The sequence below is a fragment of the Pan troglodytes genome, chromosome 15 (genome assembly GCF_028858775.2).
Source record: "Pan troglodytes isolate AG18354 chromosome 15, NHGRI_mPanTro3-v2.0_pri, whole genome shotgun sequence".
Taxonomy (NCBI): domain Eukaryota; kingdom Metazoa; phylum Chordata; class Mammalia; order Primates; family Hominidae; genus Pan; species Pan troglodytes.
The window spans coordinates 19,615,174-19,636,160 of record NC_072413.2 but is presented as its reverse complement, the minus strand read 5'-3'; the positions used below and the strand labels follow the sequence as shown (position 1 = coordinate 19,636,160).

At 39.3% G+C, this 20,987-nt stretch overlaps 1 protein-coding gene across 17 annotated transcripts in view; it reads left to right on the top strand.

The window, feature by feature from the left end:
- The window catches only part of HNRNPC (heterogeneous nuclear ribonucleoprotein C), a 60,092-nt gene that overhangs the window by 18,320 nt on the left and 20,785 nt on the right, over positions 1-20,987 (top strand). For all 17 annotated transcript variants that reach the window (XM_054665734.2, XM_009427373.4, XM_024348580.3 and 14 more), the window contains 1 exon segment: positions 18,089-18,365. In XM_054665734.2, coding sequence (XP_054521709.1) covers positions 18,125-18,365 — 241 coding nt within the window. In that variant the 5' untranslated portion in view covers positions 18,089-18,124.

Here is a 20,987-nt window from a genome sequence, read left to right as displayed (position 1 = left end):
CTAAAATCTTATCCATAATTTAGAAATTTTAAAATCTCTGACAAATTTTGCATTTGACACCAAGACTCAATTTGGCAAAAAAAACTGATCTTAACTGATGTGAGATTATTTATGTTCTATGTGTGACATTTACTGAAAATTTATATGTATTCCTGCAGAAATATTTGATGTGGTAACTGCTCTCCCAGATGCTACACAACAAAAAAAGCATAGTATTTCTAAAATCTGAGACTATTTTTCCTGATACATGTGTCTTTTTTTTTTTGAGACGGAGTCTCTGTTGCCCAAGCTGGAGTGCAGCGGCGCAGTCTTGGCTCACTGCAACCTCCACTTCCCGGGTTCAAGCAGTTCTCCTGCCTCAGCCTCCCAAGTAGCTGGGATTACAGGCACCCAGCACCACCATGGTTGGCTAGATTTTGTATTTTTAGTGGAGACAGGGTTTCACCGTGTAGGCCAGGCTGGTCTGGAACTCCTGACCTCAAGTTATCTGCCCGCCTCTGCCTCCCAAAGTGTTTGGAGTACAGGTGTGAGCCACCACACCTGGCTGCAAGCATTGTAGACCAGAGTAGACTTAAAGTATACTTTGTTACAACTCATGCTCAGTCTGAGGTCACTGATAAAATTGAAACTTTCTATAAGATAACAAGGAAATGAAGTCTTTTTTTTTTTTTTTTTTTTGAGAGGGAGTCTTGCTCTGTTGTCCAGGCTGGAGTGCAGTGGCGCGATCTCGGCTCACTGCAAGCTCTGCCTCCCAGGTTCCCACCATTCTCCTGCCTTAGCCTCCCGAGTAGCCAGGACTACAGGCGCCCTCCCCCACGCCCGGCTAATTTTTTGTATTTTCAGTAGAGATGGGGTTTCACCATGTTAGCCAGGACGGTCTCGATCTCCTGACCTCGTGATCTACCCGCCTCGGCCTCCCAGAGTGCTGGGATTACAGGTGTGAGCCACCGCGCCCGGCCGGAAATGGAAGTCTTGAGAATGAATGTTGGCCCTTTCTATTCAGAAAATAGCCTGTGCTCCAGCATAGCATCATCACCATCTGGGAGCTACCTAGGAATAGAGTCTCACCCTACCCCAGTGGTACCGATATGCACATTGAAAAGAACGAATCTAGAACACTTTTCACTCCTTTTTTATTACTTGGCTTGGGAATTACAAATTTCGGTGGACTTTTTGGCAGGAGTGGTTTTTGATGTTTGTGGAGAATGTTGAAGACTACAGTGTAGCCACATTTACTTTACATTGGAAATAATACAATATAAAACATGACATTTTATTTGCAAAATTTGAAATAATGACTTCTAAATTACAAACAATTAAAAATTTCAAAGCTGGCAGGCTGGAGATACATATGCTATTCTGAAATACGTGCTTTGAATTATCTGAACTCTTAATGCAGATCATATTATATCTTGGCGTAATATAACCATTCTTGGTTATGAAAGCTGAGATTAACATTCAAAATACCTTGCGAATCAAGGTAGATCTGTCATAGTTATAATTTTTTTCCTTGAGTGTTTTAAGGAAAATATGTAAACATACAGAACAGTCTAATGAATTCTTAATATACCTTCCACCAGGATTGCCATGTTTCATTTTATTTTTTTGCTGAACCATTTGCAAGGAAATTGCTGACTGAAGACAAAAGACCCCTAAATATTTAAATGTGGATTTCTTTTTTTTTTTTGAAGTGGAGTCTCGCTCCGTTGCCCAGGCTGGAGTGCAGTGGTGCGATCTCGGCTCACTGCAACCTCTGCCTCCCAGGTTACAGCAATTCCCCTGCCTTGGCCTCCCGAGTAGCCTGGACTACAGGTCTGCGCCACCACCTCCAGCTAATTTTTGTATTTTTTAATGGATTTAGTATACAGGTAGTCATACTAACCATGCTGTTATTTTCATTCATATAGATTATCAGTTATATTAGAAATAAAACCTTCCTGTGTTTTATTATTTTTGCATATTGCATATTCATGTTTCAGTTCTCAGTAAAGATGTATTGACCTTACTGAAGTCATTTTGAAATATTAAATCTTAACCTAGGTAAAGCATTCTTTAAAATATTCCTGGTGTTTGTTGGATACTTACAGATTCTGGAACCTTTTCTTTAAAAAGTGTTTTCCAAACAGAAGTTGCTCTACATTAGAATATGATGGACTTTTATGTCATAACACCCCCGAAACACTTTAATGATGGCACAGTTAAATGTGAAGGTTGAGAATGTAGAGAGAAATTTCTATGTAATTTGGGACTTCCAATGGCTAATAGACCCCAAAATATGTAATACAATGTTCAGTGAATCTAGAGGTACCCAATTCATTGATTCTTTTTTTTTTTGAGACACAGTTTTCGCTCTTGTTGTCCAGGCTGGAGTGCAGTGGCGAGATCTAGGCTCACTGCTATCTCTGCTTCCCGGTTCAAGCAATTCTCTAGCCTCAGCCTCCCAAGTAGCTGGGATTACAGGCACGTGCCACCACACCTGGCTAATTTTTTTTTTTTTTTGTATTTTTAGTAGAGATGGGGTTTCACCATGTTGGTCAGGCTGGTCTCAAACTCCTGACCTCTGGTGATCCACCTGCCTCGGCCTCCCAGAGTGCTGGCAGGATTACAGGCGTGAGCCACTGCTCCCAGCCCCAATTCCTTGATTCTGTTTAGTTCTGAATTGCTCTTGGGGAAGAGAAGGGCCCAGTTTTTGCTTAGGGTTTTGCAGAAGAGCTTTGCTGACTCAGTTATCCGTGTATCATGATGACTAAGTTTCAGGGTAGCATTTTGCTATCTTTGCAGAAGGAAAAATTACAAAAGCATTATGTATTATTAGTGAAAAGTTGAGAAAAATTTAAAAAACTCAAAACCCCATCCCATCCTTAGATGTCACCTTGGTATGTAATCTTCTAGATAACTTGTACATACTTTGGTTATGCTCCTCCACGTCAATGTCACGTGTCATTTAAATTGCATTCCATTGGATTGCTGCACTGAAATAATTTGTACTCATTCATTGTCAGGCACTTGTTTTCTCCTTTTTTACTGTTAATGTGTCCACACCATTGTTTCTTTCAGATGAATTCTCACAGGTAAAATTACTGAGTCAAAAAACACGCAGTTTTAAAACTTTTGATGAAATGATCCCGTTTTCTGGAAATGCAGTATGGGTTCATACGGACCATTTATTTTGACCATTGCTTGCAGTAGACACTAATTAAAAATGTATTTGCTTGTTTGGTAGGTGGAACATGGTACTTGGTTTAATTTATATTTCCTTGATAGTGTTAATCTTTTTAATCTTCATATACCTTTAGTATTGTTAGTCACCTGTTTGTGTCCTTGGGCCATTTTTTGTTGGTATGTACGAATGACAGTAAATGATAACAGTAGCAGCAGCAGCACTTGTTAAGTGCCAGTTACCATCTTTTCCAGTGTTTTGTGTACCTTGTTTCATTTATGCTTCATTCCTATCCTGTGAGACAAATACTATCAATGATACTCATTTTACAGATAAGGAAGCTGATTTTCAAAGAGATTGACTTCCCAAAGAAAGTGCATGCCACTAGCAAGTTGTTGATCTTGAAACACATGTGTCTAGGCTGGTTGCAGGGGCTCACGCCTGTAATCCCAAATTTTGGAGGCTGAGATGGGGAGATACTTGAAACCAGGCATTTGAGAGCAGTTTGGGCAACATGGCAAAACCCCATCTACTAAAAGTACAACAAAGTTAGCTGGGCGTTATTTTATTTTTAATTTTGGTGGAGATAAGGTCTTGCTACGTTGTTGGCCAGTCTGGTCTCTAACTCCTGGGCTCAAGCAGTCTCCCACCTCAGCCTCCAAAAGTTTTTTGTTTATACTCTATTTAAAATGTGACCTCATTTTAAGGTTCGGTCATAGTGGACATGGCTTGAATTTGTGATGATACGGGTTTTTTTTTTTCTTTTTTGTGATGTAATCTTACTCCATCGCCGAGGCTGGAGTGCAATGGCGTGATCTCGGCTCACTGCAACCTCCGCCTCCCATGTTCTGGTGATTCTTTCTCATGCCTCAGCCTCCCAAGTAGCTGGCATTACTGGAGCTTGCCACCATGCTTGGCTAAATTTTTTTTTTTTTTTGTATTTTTAGTAGAGATGGGGTTTCACCATGTTAGTCAAGCTGGTCTTGAACTCCTGTCCTCAAGTGATCCACTGGCCTCAACCTCCCAAAGTGCTGGGATTACAGGTGTGAGCCACCACACCCAGCCAAGGATAGGTATTTTTGTATCCACTTTCAGTTTACTTAAATTTGGAAGTATGAGTTACCTAAAATTTTGATTTATTTTTTTAAACATACTTACTCAGTTGTGCTAAAAACGAAACCAGTGTAACTTTTCGGGGTACAAAAAATAGAAAACTAAACCAGAGTATAACTTTTCAGGGTACAAAAAATAATGCAGGACAGCTTCTTATTTGAGATTGACTTTACTAATTATCATTGTTCAAAAATTGAAATATATCACAAAAAACTTTTGTATTGAAGGAAAATTGGGTAATGATGAGACTCATGAGGTTATGTCCTATCAGTGAAGGATACCTAATTGAGAGGGGTTGTTTATACTTTACAGCAAAATCAAAGGCTGAAATTTCTTAACGCTGGAGCTATATGTGATCTTTAGTGATTATGAACTAGGTAGAAGAGGATGAAATACGAACTGCTAAGCCCTGTACTTAATGAAAAGTCCAACAAAAGAGTTGTCAAAACATAGAGGTTAGGATTACATTGATAAATAAGGATTCTCATATTTACAGTTGACCCTTAACACAAGGGGTATTAAGGCACCAGCTGCCAGCACCCCCTCAAAAATAAAAAATCCACATATTACTTTGAACTCTCCAAAAACTTTACTGATGAGCTCCTGCTGAGTAGAAGCCTTACTGATAAACAGTTAATTAACACAGATTCAGTATATTATACATTATATACTGTATTCTTACAAGAAAGTGAGCTAGTGAAAAGAAAAAGTTATTAAGGAGCAGAAAATATATTGACTTTGTTAAGTAGAAGTAAATCATCACAAATGTCTTCTTCATTGTCCTCACATTGAATAGGCTGAGGGGAAGATGAAGGCTTGGTCTTACTGTCTTGGGTGGTTTAGGCTGAAGAAAATCCATATATAAACCCATATTGTTCAAGGGTCAGTTGTAATTGTTTCTGTATGTGTTGACAGTGCCAAAGTAAACAGAAAAGTAGCATCTGGAGAGCATCCAGAATATTCCTTTCTTTTCCAAGGGAACTCAAAATTTGGAGGACTGTGTTAAAGGGAAATTGGCAGACTTTTATTTGTTATAAGACAACTTTTTTTTTTTTTGAGACTGAGTCTCACTCTGTCTCCCAGGCTGGAGTGCAGTGGCGCAATCTCCAGCTCACTGCAAGCTCTGCCTCCCGGGTGCACGCCATTTTCCTGCCTCAGCCTTCCAAGTAGCTGGGACTACAGGTACCCGCCAACACACCCGGCTAATTTTTTTGTTTTTGTATTTTTAGTAGAGACGGGGTTTCACCATGTTAGCCAGCATGGTCTTGATCTCTTAACCTCGTGATCCACCAGCCTCGGCCTTCCAAAGTGCTGGGATTAGGCATGAGCCACCGCGCCCAGCCTTTGAGGCATCATTTATTTTCATAGATGGCTAGGATGGGGAAGAGTTTGAATGAAATGTTTTGTCAAAGAAAAATATAGAGCCGTGTGCTGCATAGATGTTTTGGTGAATGACAGACCACATATATTATGGCCCCTTAAGATTATAATGGAGCCAGGCCAGGTGTGGTGGTTCACGCCTGTAATCCCAGCAATTTGGGAGGCCGAGGCAAGCAGATCCCCTCAGGTCAGGAATTTGAGAGCAGCCTGGCCAACATGGTCAAACCCCGTAGTCAACATGGTCAAACATGGAGAAACCGCGTCTCTACTAAAAATACAAATTAGCCAAGCGTGGTGGTGCACATCTGTGTTCCCAGCTACTCAGGAGGCTGAAGTGGGAAAATCGCTTGAACCTGGGAAGTGGAGGTTGTAGTGAACCGAGACTGCGCCACTGCACTCCAGCCTTGGTGACAGAGGGAGACTTCTCAAAAAAAACTAAAAAGTAAAAGAGATTATAATGGAGCTGAGAAATTTCTGTTGCCTAGTGACATCTTGCTGATCCTGAACACCTATAGGCTTAGGCTAATGTTTATGTCTTAGTTTTTTCAAAGTAAAAATGTTAGTAAACTAAATAAGGTTAGTATATTAAAAGAAAAATTTGTTTTACAAACTTACTGTAGCCTTAAGTGTACCATGTTTATAAAGTCTACAGTAGTGTATGGTAATGTCTTAGGGCTTCAAACCCACCACTCACTCAGTACAGTCACCAAAAGCAACGTTCAGTCCTAAAAGCTCCATTCATGGTAAGTGCTTTATATAGGTATACCGTTTTTGAAATTTTTTTTTTTTTGGTGACAGTCTCGCTTTGTTGCCAGGCTGGAGTGCAGTGGTGCGATCTCAGCTCACTGCAACCTCCACCCCCCGGGTTCAAGCGATTTCTCCTGCCTCCGCCTCGCGAGTAGCTAGGATTACAGGCATGTACCACCACGCTTGGCTAATTTGTATTTTTAGTAGAGACGCGGTTTCTCCATGTTGGTCAGGCTGGTCTTGAACTCCTGACCTCAGGTGATCCACCCACCTCGGCCTCCAAAAGTACTGGGATTACAGGCGTGAGCCAGTGCTCCCAGCCCATTTTTGAAATCTTTTATACTGTATTTTTACTGTACTTTTTCTTTTTTGAAGTACACAAATAACACTGTGTTAGAACTTAGACTCAGCCCTTGTTTTCTCTTTTGCTTTTTCTTTTTTTTTTTTTGAGATGGAGTCTCGCTCTGTCTCCCAGGCTGGAGTGCAGTGGTGTGATCTTGGCTCAGTGCAACGTCTGCCTCCGGGATTGAAGCGATTCTCCTGCCTCAGCCTCCTGAGTAGCTGGGACTACAGGCGCATGCCACCACGCCTGGCTAATTTTTGTTATTTTAGTGGAGACTGGGTTTCACCATATTGGTCTGGTTGGTCTCAAACTCCGCGTTGGGATTACAGGCGTGAACCACCTTTCCCGCCCTGTGTTAGAACTTCTTATAGTGTTCAGTACTGTGCATGCTATGCAGGTTTGTAGTCTGGGAGCAATAGGCTTTACGATACAGGCTAGGTGTGTGGTAGGCTACACTATCTAGCTTGGTATTGGGTAACTACACTCTTACGACATTAACACAGTGACAAAATTGCATAACGATACAATTCTCATGCATTTCCCTGTCATTAAGCAATGTGTGATTAATTGGTTTACTGATGAATGTAATTCCGAGAATAGAGCTAAGGGAAGAATTAAAGAGTCAACTATGATTTAGAATTGTATATCATTAGATTGTGAGTTCTCTGACTTTGGCAGTTCAAAAGCTCCACCATTGGTAAGTGAGAAAGGATACCTTAAATGGAATTTTTAGCATCTTTTGAGGGACCTCGGGGGAAATTAAACTACATGAATTAGTTTTTTACATCGAGATGTTTTAAGACCTTAATTTTTTATTTGTTGCATTACGTCACTCATTCATACATTGAAAGGAAACAATTTTGATTATAAAAGTGCTTTATAGAGAGAACTTGCGGTCAGGTGTGGGGGCTCACGCCTATAATCCCTGCACTTTTGGAACGTGGAGGTCGGCGGATCACCTGAGGTCAGGAGTTGGAGACCAGCTATGGTCAACATGGTGAAACCCCATCTCTACTAAAAGTACAAAAAATTATCCGGACGTGGTGGCGGGCGCCTGTAGTCCCAGCTACTCGGAAGGCAGAGGTTGCAGTGATCGAAGATTGCAACACTGCAATCCAGCCTGGGCAACAAGAGCTAAGCTTCGTCTTAAAAAAAAAAAAAAACTTGGAGGAAACATGCAGATAAAAATAGTATTTACTTATTTACTTATGTCATCAGCACTCAGAGGTAACCACCATCAACATTTTAATGTTTTGTTCTTGTTCTCTGTCTTATGTAGCTACAGGTATATATATATGTATATTTTACTAATATGTAATTATTATAGTGTTAGAATCTCTACATGGTAGATGTTTTCCAGTCAGTAAGTATTCTACCATGTTTTTGTTTAATGGCTGTCAAGTATCTTTTGTCACAGATTTATATAAAAGATTACATTTTCAGTTCCAAGCAAACATGGAAGTACTTGAAATTGAATATCCTCAGTTGATTAATGAATACAGATATAGGGACCTACCGTCCCATTGCTTGATACCTTTTATTGAGAATTTTCATATGAGCCTACAAAACGTGTACTGGTTTAGTTAAAACAATGGAAATGACAGTTTCTTTTCCTTCACTTCATTGCATGATCATTGTTACATAAGCAGATTTGACAGAAAAAAAGATGTAATCTTTTCTTTGGAAATTTGGTGAAGTGTGCAATCTGGTATATATCATTTTTGGAAATTTGGTGAAGTGTGCAATCTGGTGTATATCATTTTTGAATCTGCTATATATAGCATCTTAAGAAAACTTTTGAACACAATATATACATACATAGAATAAACCATTCCTGTGTAAGCCCCACTCTTCGGATAGCAACTGCCATGTTTGCTCTCTACACTTTTCTCCTGAATGATTTCAAAGTTTGTTGACATGATACTTCAGCAAACATGATACGCACTGAAGTTAGGAGCTTCCATGTGGCTGCATCTCCTAAGAATAAAGGAAATACATGCCACCAAAATATTATCAAAAGAATAATGAACATCAATTCAGTAATTAAACAATTCATAGTAAAATTATCTAGATAAAAATGTCTCTTTTCCCCAGTCTAGTGTTCAGTCAGAATTCACACACTGCCAACCCACCCACCTCCCCTTTTTTTGAGACAGTGAGGTGGCTTGATCTCCGCTCATTGCAGCCTCCACTTCTAGGGTTCAAGCAATTCTCCTGCCTCAGCCTCCCAAGTAGCTGGAACTACAGGTATGTGCCACCACACCCAGCTTATCTTTGTATTGTTAGTAGAGATGGGGTTTCACCACATTGGCCATGCCGGCACTGCTTTTTTAATCTAGAAAAAGGCCCCTAGTTTTTATTTTTTGAGGTGTCCAAACCAGTTGTATTGTGATTGCCCACAAACTTTTAATTGTCTGATTGTTTCCCCCATATATAGATTCTAGAAAGATAGCTTGCTGAGAATAATGCGTAGGTGATAATGCGTGTTTAAGTGTGTCACATCAGGAGGCATGCAATGTTAGGTTGTCCTACAACTTTCTATGATCCCTTAGTTTAGGTTGAGACCTCCAGGTCTTCATTGTAAAGATACATTTTCCCCCTATGTAATTATAGAGTATCTGTTTGCAAATCCTGTACTCCACTCACCAAGTTTTACCTGGCGCTTTTAGCATACATCGACAGTACTCTCATGTTAAATTGGTGTTAAATCCTCACCAATGTAAATAAATTTTAAATAATGTGTCTTAACATCTTTTTGAGACGGAGTCTTGCACTGTCGACCAGACAGGAGTGCAGTGGCACGATCTAGGCTCACTGCAACCTCCGCGTCTTGGGTTCAAGCGATTCTTCTGGCTCAGTCTCCAGAGTAGCTGGAATTATAGGCGCTTGACATCACGCCCGGCTAATTTTTAGTATTTTTTGTAGAGACGGGGTTTCACTGTGTTGACCAGTTTGGTCTCCACCTCTTGACCTCGTGATCTTCCTGTCTTGGCCTCCCAAAGTGCTGGAATTACAGGCGTGAGCCACCTTGCCTGGCCCCACACCTTATTATTATTATATATGGTTATATTTATGATCCATTTGTTTGGATTTCCTGCCATTTTTAAATTTTGTTACTCTTCCTTTTGAGAATTGTTTTATTTCATTTGGGCTTTGACCTTTGCGTGTGCAGTTTTACACGATTTGTATTTATATTAGGATTTAGAGTGAGGTTGGTTCCAATTTTTGAAAAAGATGGCTACCTAGTAGTACCATGTATTGAATTATTCATTTTCCCTCCATGATGTACAAGGTCTTAGGTATTCTTAGTTCTAATACTTAAACAAAGCAGTTAACATAATGTGTTCTAAAAGTAGCCAACTTTGTTTCTTCATAGGCTGAAAATGTCTTAGTAATATCCCCAGGTACTACTGTTTTCTCAGAGATTACTCTCACAGTATTTACCTTGAGATACTGTTTTTGATTAAATGAGCTAATGATTCTTGGCAGTTCAGCAAATTAAAATGCACATATTTTTCCAGGCATTGTTGGCCTCTGAAGAGGCCAGAGGGAAGTAGTTGAAAGCAATAAGATCCATAGGAAGCAGGGTACAAAAATGGTGACCAGATAGAGAGTAATGTGGGATAGGGTAGCAGGACCTAAATAGGCAAAATAAGACTTGAAGTGTGTTCAACAACTTAGATCAAATGAAGATCATCCAAGTATGCAGAGGAATTTATAGTATCCAAAGAGTATTCAGAAACTTAAGAAATTGTGAATGACTGAAAACTTTGGAATACAGAAAATTTAGTAAACCTTTTAGAAAATTGACAACTCATTGCTGCCATCTAGTGTCACTTTTGTCTTTGAAATTCTGCAAAGAAGGGAAATTTTACATATATAGCATATTTAGTATATAGAATTGGCATTTAATTTGAATTGAATGCAGGGGCTACTTTAGGTTTGTTGTTACGGTTGTGGTTTTTTTTTTTTTTTTTTTTTTTGAGACGTAGTCTTGCTCTGTTGCCCAGGCTGGAGTGCAGGGGTGCAATCTCGGCTTACTGCAACCTCTGCCTCCTGGGTTCAGGCAGTTCTTTGCCTCAGCCCCCCGAGTAGCTGGGATTACAGACGCCTGCCACCACCAATTTTTGTCTTTAGTAGAGACAGGGTTTCATCACGTTGGCCAGGCTGGTTTTGAACTCGTGACCTCATGATCTACCCGCCTCGGCCTCCCAGAGTGCTGGGATTACAGGCGTGAGCCTTCGCACCTGGCCTAGTTGAGGTTTTAAGATACAGTAATAAAGGAAATTGTAAGGCAGGGTTTTGAATTTCCAAATCTGAGGTAATATATATTTTCATTTGTCTCTATCTAGTGTGAGATAATGTCTGGTAAGTGAAAGTGACAGCATGTTTAATTTTTTTTCCCTGGACCAATGGATAATGTGTTTTAAGTATAATGTAATTAACCCATGTGGAGAGGTGGCCAGGGCTTGCTGAAATAAATGCCCAGTAGAAACATCTTGTACTTTGTTTAACTTGTATACTTTTGCACTAAATAAGCCAAGATATACTGAAAACAGTTGGGTTGAACGGCACCTATCTCCTATGACCTGAACTCTATCAAAGCTGGCATACAGTGCCCAGATAAAAAAGGAAGCTGAAGTCTTGACTCCATGTTCAAATTCATTTTGGCTCAGCTCTCAGCAAATTCCAGGGCTCTCACAACCTGTTTGTGGACCACTTGAACTTTATTTATGTAAAACATCTTCAGATAATGCAAACTGCCATACCTTTTCCAAGTAGAATTGAATTACTTGAGATTTAAAGTTAATGTAATGGTAATGGAGTATTTTTATAAATATATTTTCAAAATTTTAGCTAGATTGACAATCCAAGATTGGTTTCCCTCCATTAAAAGGGTGAAGAGGCACCTCACACTTAACAATGAACAGTTGGAAATAAAATTGACAGTTTGGCTTATATCCCAACTAGATAGAGTTTTTACTTATTTTTTGCTTTTAAGCTGTGGCTGGGATGGTGAGAGTGCGAGTAGAGGCAAATTTCTATATTCAGGAAATTTCTTGTCCTTCCCACTACTATTAAAATCTTGTATCGCTTTTATTGCTTCAGGATAGAGCATATGATAAAACAGACAAGCATATCAGACAAAAACACAGATTTTTGGGCATTAGAAATAACTTAGTATTCCTGGTTTTGACTTGTTTTCTAGGTAAAACAGGTCTTTGGTGATGCTTTGATTAAAAACAGGAATAAGAACCTGTAATGAAATTATAGTATATAATATACAAACGCATTTGTCCATGTGTGTAATAGAAATTTGAGTGCTAACCACTATTTTTCCTCTTTTTTTGTTCTTTTTCTCTCTTGAGACCCAGTCTCACACGGTTGCCAAGGCTGGAGTGCAGTGGCATGATCTTGGCTCGCTGCAACCTCCACCTCACGGGTTCAAGGGATTTTCCTGTGTCAGCCTCCCAAGTAGCTGGGATTACAGGCATCCACCACCACACCCAGCTAGTTTTTGTATTTTTAGTAGAGACTGGGTTACACCATGTTGCCCAGGCTGGTCTCGAACTCCTGTCCTCAGGTGATTTGCTCGCCTCAGCCTCCCAAAGTGCTGGGATTACAGGTGTGAGCCACTGTGCCTGGCCTAATTTTAGGTTTTTAAAGTCTATCCTTTTCATGACAGAGCTTTTCATGACAGTGTTGAGTTTAAGAAAGAAATAGCACCTAAGGTTCTCATTTGTTGAGGACATTTTTTTTTTGAGGTCACCCAGACTGGAGTGCAGTGGCGCTATCTCCGCTGACTGCACCTCCACCTCCAAGGTTCAAGCATTTTTCCTGCGTCAGCCTCCCGAATAGCTGGGACTACAGGTGCGTGCCACCATACCCTGCTAATTATTTTCATATTTTTAGTAGAGATGGTGTTTCACCATGTTAGCTAGGATACTGTCGCGTTCTGACCTCATGATCCATCTGCCTCGGCCTCCCAAAGTGCCTGGCTGGAAATGTGACTAAACTACTGCTTCACTTTTGAAGTATTTAACCTTCTGATTTACAAATAATGGAGGCTGGAATATTTGAACTGTATATTTGTTTGTTTTTGAGACAGTGTCTCCTCCTGTTGCCTAGGCTGGAGTGCATTAGCACGATCTCGGCTCACTGCAACCTCCTCCCATGTTCAAGCGATTCTCCTGTCTCAGCCTCCCGAGTAGCTGGGACTACAGGTGCAGGCCACCACGCATGGCTGATTTTTGTATTTTTAGTAGAGATGGGGTTTCACCATGTTGGCCAGAGTGGCCTTGAACTCCTGACCTGATGTGAACTGCCTGCCTCAGTCTCCCAAAGAGCTGGGATTACAGGTGTGAGCCACCCCACCCGGCTTGGAATATGTGAACTGTAGATTCATGAATTGGAAATGTTATTTTCCATCAAGATTTCAGGTTTTAGTTTTTTTTGTTGTTGTTTGAGACGAGGTCTCCCTCTGTCACCCAGGTTGGAGCGCAGTGGCGCGATCTCAACTCAATGGTATCTCCACCTCCTGGGTTCAAGTGGTTCTTCTGCCTCAGCCTCCCAAGTAGCTGGGACTACAGGCACACACCACCATGCCTGGCTAATTTTTGTATTTTTAGTAGAGTCGGGGTTTCACCATGTTGGCCAGGATGGTCTTGATCTCTTGACCTCATGAGCTGTATGCCTCGCCCTCCCAAAGTGCTGGGATTACAGGCCTGAGCCACTGCACCCAGCCCCAGATTTCTTAATGTTAAATCTAGTTCATGTAAATTAGTGCCGTTTTATTATCTAACAGCATTATTCGACTATTACATACTAGTAAATGGTGATAGAGTAGGATCCCTGGGTTAGCTTGCATTAAAAAAAGAAAAATTCTAGACCCCTTCAACTAGAAGAGGGGAAATATGATGATGAGGGGCATTGACCTCAAAATATTTGAGTATATACAGGTGCATTAAGACTTGGACTATTATTACTAATGTGATTAACCTTTTAAAATTTCTACCAAATGGATTTTCTGTTTTAAGGAATATTTGTTTGGCTTAAATGAGTTTTTCCTACAAAAATCCCAAGCTTGTATGTACATTGTAGTGAATTTGGGAAATACAGAGGAACTGTGAAAATGATTGTAAAGATTAATCACAAGCAGAGTACCCACAGAATATTTTAAGATATTTTGATGTGTTTCTGTACTGTCCGTTCTTAAATGATTTTTATGTAGTTCATTTATGTCTCCTATGTATTGTACGTTTTCAGATACTGTTTTTTTGACTCAAATTATAATTTGCACATCACTTGAAGTTGTATTTTTAAAAGACGATTATTGCTGGACATTTATTACTATTGGGTTGTTAGTTGTTAGAACTCGGTTATAAAAATTCATATAGAATATGACCAAGTAATTTAGATCTGTATGAGGCAAAAAGCAAAAGTAGACCTATTCATTCTACAAGTGGTTTTTACACCTTCCAGATGTAAAGGGAGTAACAAGGCAAGAAAATGGGATCAGGGCCGAGTGCAGTGGCTTTCACCTGTAATCCCAGCACTTTGGGAGGCTGAGGCAGGCGGATCACCTGAGGTCAGAAGTTCAAGATCACCCTGACCAACATGGAGAAACCTGGTCTTTGCTAAAAATACAAAATTAGCCGGGCTTGGTGGCGCATGCCTGTAATCCCAGCTACTGGGGAGGCTGAGGCAGGAGAATCACTTGGAACAGGGAGGCGTAGGTTGCAGTGAGCCAAGATTGCTCCATTGCACTCCATCCTTGGCAACGAGTGAAACTCCAACTCAAAAAAATTAAAAAAAAAAAAGTGATCAAGGAGTTTGTTTTACTTATCTAAACTATTGTACTACTATAAAAGGATGCTGACAACCTGTTACATGAAAGAACTGAGGGACTGTTCTTAGGATTTCTAACAACAGTCTGCGTAACATGTTAAAAGTGGTGCTCGAGAAACCACACCATACTACCTAGAGAGAAATGGTATTGTTTAAGCATCAATAACACCACAAAAAGGTATTGCCACTTGTAGGGCGAGGTAGTCTTGACAAAATATTGCAGATGAGGCTGAGTAAGCCTTTGGTCCCAGCTGCTGCTTTCAGGAGTTACAGAAGAATATGTGGAATTGTTCTGAGAGTATCAATCCTGGAAAATACAGACTGGGAAACTACAGGTTAATACTGTGGATTCTTAAACAGATAAATTTTAACCTAATGCAATAGAAGCGGAACTTACCTACAAAAATGCTTTAAATGCATCACGTTTATTTTTCTGGGAAGACTAGAATGTCTATAGTTATGCATTTAGGCATTAGAATTATTTTAAAAGTGAGAAAGTGCTAGTAAAGTCATAATGGTTGTTACCTTTTGGTGAGAGGAAGGGGGATTGGCAGTGGAATCAACCACATAGGGTTTGTTTACTTATGAGACTTTACAGGGACGCAACTGCTCTTGCACCTTAACACATTTTTATTGAAGTCCCTTGTGCTCACCCACTATTGGAGCAGGTGAAACTTCTAAGTTTTAACTGCTTTTCTAAAATTTCGTTCCTGTTGCTTTTCAATAAATAACTGCTGGTTATTTTGGTATTCTTGTATTTCTAAGTCTATTATTCTCCAAGTTGCTTACCTTTTATTTCTTCCACAGTCAGTGAAACCATATATGCTGGCTTGCCTTTACTGCCTTGCATTTTGGAATTTTGATTTAAATGCTGTCTGTAGGATAGTGATTTTGCCATCTTGAGTCTTATTTTGGGAGTCAGAGATTCAAAAACTACTCTGCTCTTGCTGCCCCCTTCCAAGAATCCCAGTTCTTTTCCAGTAGTTTCTTTGTGTTACAGTATCGTCCTCCCTTTATGGAAATTTCACCTGTATGATACTTTAAAATTTTGAAGTAGAATGAAGCGTGACTTGACATCATTTGGTTATTTCTAAAACTTCAGGAAATGTACCTCTTCCATAAAATTTGAAGTAGCAATACCACTGGAATTTAAGGAAGCTCTCAGGACAGTCTTTGTTACTATTTGTGCCCTGGATTTTCCCTGAAATGTGGTACTCAGCACATGGTTAGTAAATATTTGACCCCCAAAATGAATGAATTTGTAGTGACTGTTCATTCCTTAGGAGGACACGTTACTAAGAGTGGAATTAATCCGTTTTTGTGAGTACATCTGTCTTTACTGTTGCCTCCATCTTGAATTTAAGTCCTCATAGTAAGTATGGGTATTTTATTAATTTTAGGCAAACTTTGGAAGTTGGGATTATTGTATTTTAAAAATAAGTAGTTGATGATTTTTGTAGCAAATTTAATAACCAGACCATAAAGAAAATGAGAAATCATATCCTTAAACTCATAACAACCATTGCTAGCATCTTTGTATGCCTGGATGCTTTTCTACTGAGTTTTTCCTTTGTGGATCTTTGAGAGAATTAAGGCCTGATACACATGAAAAATGCCGTGGGGTATGAATTCCTTGCATCTTGATTAGTACTAGCTATGTACTCAGACTTGTGAAAATAATACTAGCTATGTACTCAAGACTTGTGAAAATTGAGAAAATGGTCATTTAAATCCATTTCTGTCTTATTCCAAAGGGTACCCCTTTCAATCACATCTGTATTTTTCTGCAAATGTCCATTTGGAACATTGGACTGTGGTTTGATGGGTTTTTTCCCTTATGTTCAGTATTGTGTTGGCTTACGGAGCCCCTCACCCCTGGTAATTTCTTCTCATTAAACCTATGGAGATTATATTTTCTATTGATAAACCTATTTGTGAAAAATAGTTGCTTAAAACCAGATTATACCTCCACTTGTAATAATAGGAAATCTTAATAACCAGCAGTAGTATCTGAAACCAGTTAGGCCTCAATGCAGATTTTTGTTTTAATTCCTCTTTTTAGTGTCCTCAGACTTTCTGGCATACTTAATAGCTGAAAGGCTGTTGGTGGATTTCAATGGCTACTGTTTGTTAATTTTTATTGCTTAGTGTTAAAATATTAAGAAGTTTTTGTAAAGATATACTTTAGAAAGTAACAAAGACAGACTTTTGAATTTCAGAAAGATTTGGAAGGAAGTGAAGTTTTGTTTGAGCTTTTAAGTCAGTACTGCCTGTTAAATGACTGTATTAAGCATCAGAATGATAGGAGTCATGTATATATGAAATGGTGTTAAACTACCTGTTTTTATGTACATATATGTATACATTAGACTTTTTTACATCATCCGTGAGAACTAGTTTGTCATGATTCACTTGAGGATTGGAAGAATAACAAATACTGGAATCTTTTGAGATTTATCAGTACCTTTCAAAGGGATGAAGAATGTTTTTAAATCTTGTTCAAGATTGGGGGTTGGAGTGGGAAGAGGCAGGAAACAAAATGCCAAAAGAATGAAATAAAACATTTTCGCTTTACGGGACCTGAGATGGTATTGTGAATCTGCATATGGTTATGGTAGGATTGAGCCTCCATCACATACATAAAGACAGATAATTTTTGGTTTTAAATAATGCGTGGAAAGTTGTGTATTTTTCTTTAATTCCCCAATCTTTAAGTTGATTCATGCTGTGTTCCACTGGCTAGTTTTATCATCATCACCATCCGATATTATTAAATGTCCTATATTTTAGGTTATATAAAAAGTAGCCTTGGAGTCATTGCAGTCTGTAAAAAGATGGTATTGATACTTATGTATCTAAAGCATACTGCAGATTAATTGAAGTATCTGGAAATAGGTGTTTCCAGTGTAAATGAATTGATTCTATTTATTGCCTTTTGAAGAAAGTTATACTTAATGGGTAAGTGTAAGCTGTCCATATTAATCTAGCTAATGAATGGCTTGGGACAGAATTTGACGTTTGCTATGCTGTGTGTATATATACAGAACCGGTGAAACTCAATAAAAGCAACGTGAATCAAGATTATTGATGGCAGGGAATAGTTAGCATGACCTGTAATGTGAAAAACAGCAGAAACTGGTGTCAGAGAATTTAGGCAATTCTAATTTGCTTGAGTACTTAGAGGAGGGCCACTTGGAATTATGTCCAAGGAAATTATATTGCCAATGATCTGCCAGGGAGAATTTTTTTTTCCTGAGAATTTAGAGTTTAGTGCTGCTGAAATAGAATGGAAGAGGAAGAAGTTGACTTTCTAGAGTATATTCAGAGGCTGGAGTCTCTGAAATTATTAGCAAATACATACTTAATGCTGTGAGTCCCTTTAAGTTGCCTGATACTCTGGGCAGTTAACAGTGATTCAGAGTGAGAGTGGAGAATGTTTTATCAAGGAATATTGTTTTTAGCATCTGTTCACCTGTATACTTTTTTTTACTTTACAGTTTTCGGCTTTGTGAGAAACCTTACCATCAAACACAATGGCCAGCAACGTTACCAACAAGACAGATCCTCGCTCCATGAACTCCCGTGTATTCATTGGGAATCTCAACACTCTTGTGGTCAAGAAATCTGATGTGGAGGCAATCTTTTCGAAGTATGGCAAAATTGTGGGCTGCTCTGTTCATAAGGGCTTTGCCTTCGTTCAGTATGTTAATGAGAGAAATGCCCGGGCTGCTGTAGCAGGAGAGGATGGCAGAATGATTGCTGGCCAGGTTTTAGGTAAGTGAATTTTTTCATTGATGATCTAATTCAGGCCTGAGTTTTTCTATTCACGTTTTTTTTTTTTTTTTTGTCTTTATGTCTGTAAAACTGACAGCATGAGATATTCTGGATATTGCGACTGTTTAGCCTAATAAAAATACATTAGGCTTATAGTTATAATTTGGCTAAGTAAAGGATATTCTTCATTGTACCATTTTGTGTAGTAGAGCTAGGACAACTCTCATTTGGCAATCGTGAGTAGGGGGAGCTGGGAATGACACTTCACAATGTAAAAACGTTGCCTAAATGGTTAAGTCCTGCCCACAGCAGACTGGAGGAGCCCTCTAGTGTTGTTGATTGCTTGTCTCCTCATTGGGGTTTCACTCCATCCATTGGGCCGACTGCAGTTTGGCTCAGTCTTAGATTTTCTTGTCTTTTAAAATGTAATGACACCTCAGAGTACTTATTACCTATGATTTGGTTTATTCAAGCCAGAATCCAGTGTCCACGTTTATTTTATTAGTTGTACTAGATGTCTGTTTTAACTTCTCATTTTATGTGTACTTTGTGCCTCAGTTTCAAAATTATCATACCTTTGTTTTTACAAAGTTAAGATGATTATTTTTAATTTTATATTTATGATTTGGTTTATTCTTTGTATACATTCTACTATGTAACTCAAAGCATGGTAGGTTAGAGTTGTGTGAAACAATTCTTTGATAATGTTATGTAACCAACCAGATACATAATTTGGGTCTATTTCATTGTTTTTACATCTTACTGGATTGCTTTTTCAGAAATTTAATTCTCTTTAGTTTTGAAACACTATATGGTTTCAAAGTCAGAATTGTAAATGAGATTAATGTACCAAAACCTGTAGGTTATTCATGTAATGGTGTTCAGCAAATAGACAATATATTCAGTCCTTTTTTTTTTTTTGAGACAGAGTCTAGCTGTGTTGTCCAGGATTGTGTGCAGTAGTGCAGTCTTGGCTAATTGTAACCTCAGCCTCCCGGGTTCAAGCGATTGTCCTGTTTCAGCCTCCTGAGTAGCTGGTACTACAGGCATGTGCCACCACAGCTGGCTAATTTTTGTATTTTTTAGTAGAGGTGAGGTTTCACCATGTTGGCCAGGCTGGTCTTCAACTCTTGACCTCAGGTGATCCTCCCGCTTCGGCCTCCCAAAGTGCTGGGATTACAGGCGTGAGCCATTGGACCTGGCCTCAGTCAGTTTTCAGTTGGTCATTTGATGAGCTGCTTTTGTATAAAAAGGGAAGATGAATAGGATTAAGTTTAAGATATCCACATTTGGCCAGGTTCGGTGGCTCATGCCTGTAATTCCAGCACTTTGGGAGGCTTGAGTTGGGCAGGTCATGAGGTCAGGAGATGGAGACCATCCTGGCTAACACCGTGAAAAGCCATCTCTATTAAAAGTACAAAAAATTAGCAGGCTGTGGTTCTGGGTACCGGTAATCCCAGCCGCTCAGGAGGCTGAGGCAGGAGAATTGCTTGAACCCGGGAGGTGGAGGTTACAGTGAGCCGTGATTGCACTCCAGCCTGGGCAATGGGGCAAGACTCTGTCTAAAAAAATACCCACACTCATCTAGTTAATGGTTTGAGGTGGAATATGGAATTTGTATATTTTGGGGCATTTGTATATTAAAATGAAGCTCATTTTAATAAAAGCAGTATATATGAAAATGGAGTTACTGTTGACTCGAGTGCTGTAGCATGACTGGGAAGGTAAACTGAATTTTAGAGAGTTTTTGGCTTTTTGACATGGGCTTTTTAGAACAAGGAGAAGATAAATTCTTGTTTGGTAGGCAGTGGGTGGCAGGGTAGGTAGCTGGGCATACGTGTTACAAATTGTATTTGAAAACCAGGGTTGTTTCCCTTTGCTCTTTTATTTTTTTTTTTGGTGTGTGTAAAGGTTGTTTAAGCAATTGATCAATTATTCAGAAAGCAGTCGTTAACCCAGGATATTTTACGTGTAGAACAGCTAATCCTTACTTATAAAGAAAATCTGAAGTTGCCTTTGAGGATGATTTGAGGTTGTCACACTTCACTGTGTTAATTTGTGAATGGCATATATTTTAATATATTTCATTCTAATATATTTGTAATAATTCGGAATGAACTGAACCATTCTTGGAAAGGCAACCAGTGATAGTTTTCTCTTGTAATAGTAACTGAGTGAACGGTCAGTACCTTGAATGGGGAGAGTTGAGTTGAAGTGGTATCTGAGGGTGGAGAGTACCAAAGACAGACTTAATGTTAGTCTCAGGAACACTTGAATGGTAAAGAACAGACTACAAAGAAACGGAAGATGAAGTCTTAGCCTTGTAAAAATTTGTGAGCCTTTTTAATATTAAAAGGAGAGATGAAGCTGAGCTTGATAGCTCACACCTGTGATTCCAGCACTTTGGGAGGTCAAGGCAGATCACGTGACCCCAAGAGTTCGTCCCTACGAAAAATAGAAAAATTAACCAGGCGTGGTGGTCCCTGCTACTTGGGTGGGAGGATCACCTGAGCTTCGGAGGTCTAGGCTGTATTGAGCCATTATTGCATCACTGCACTCCAGCTTGTATGACAGTGAGACAGTGTCTTAAGGAAAGATGAGTTGTTTTGTTCCATATTTTCT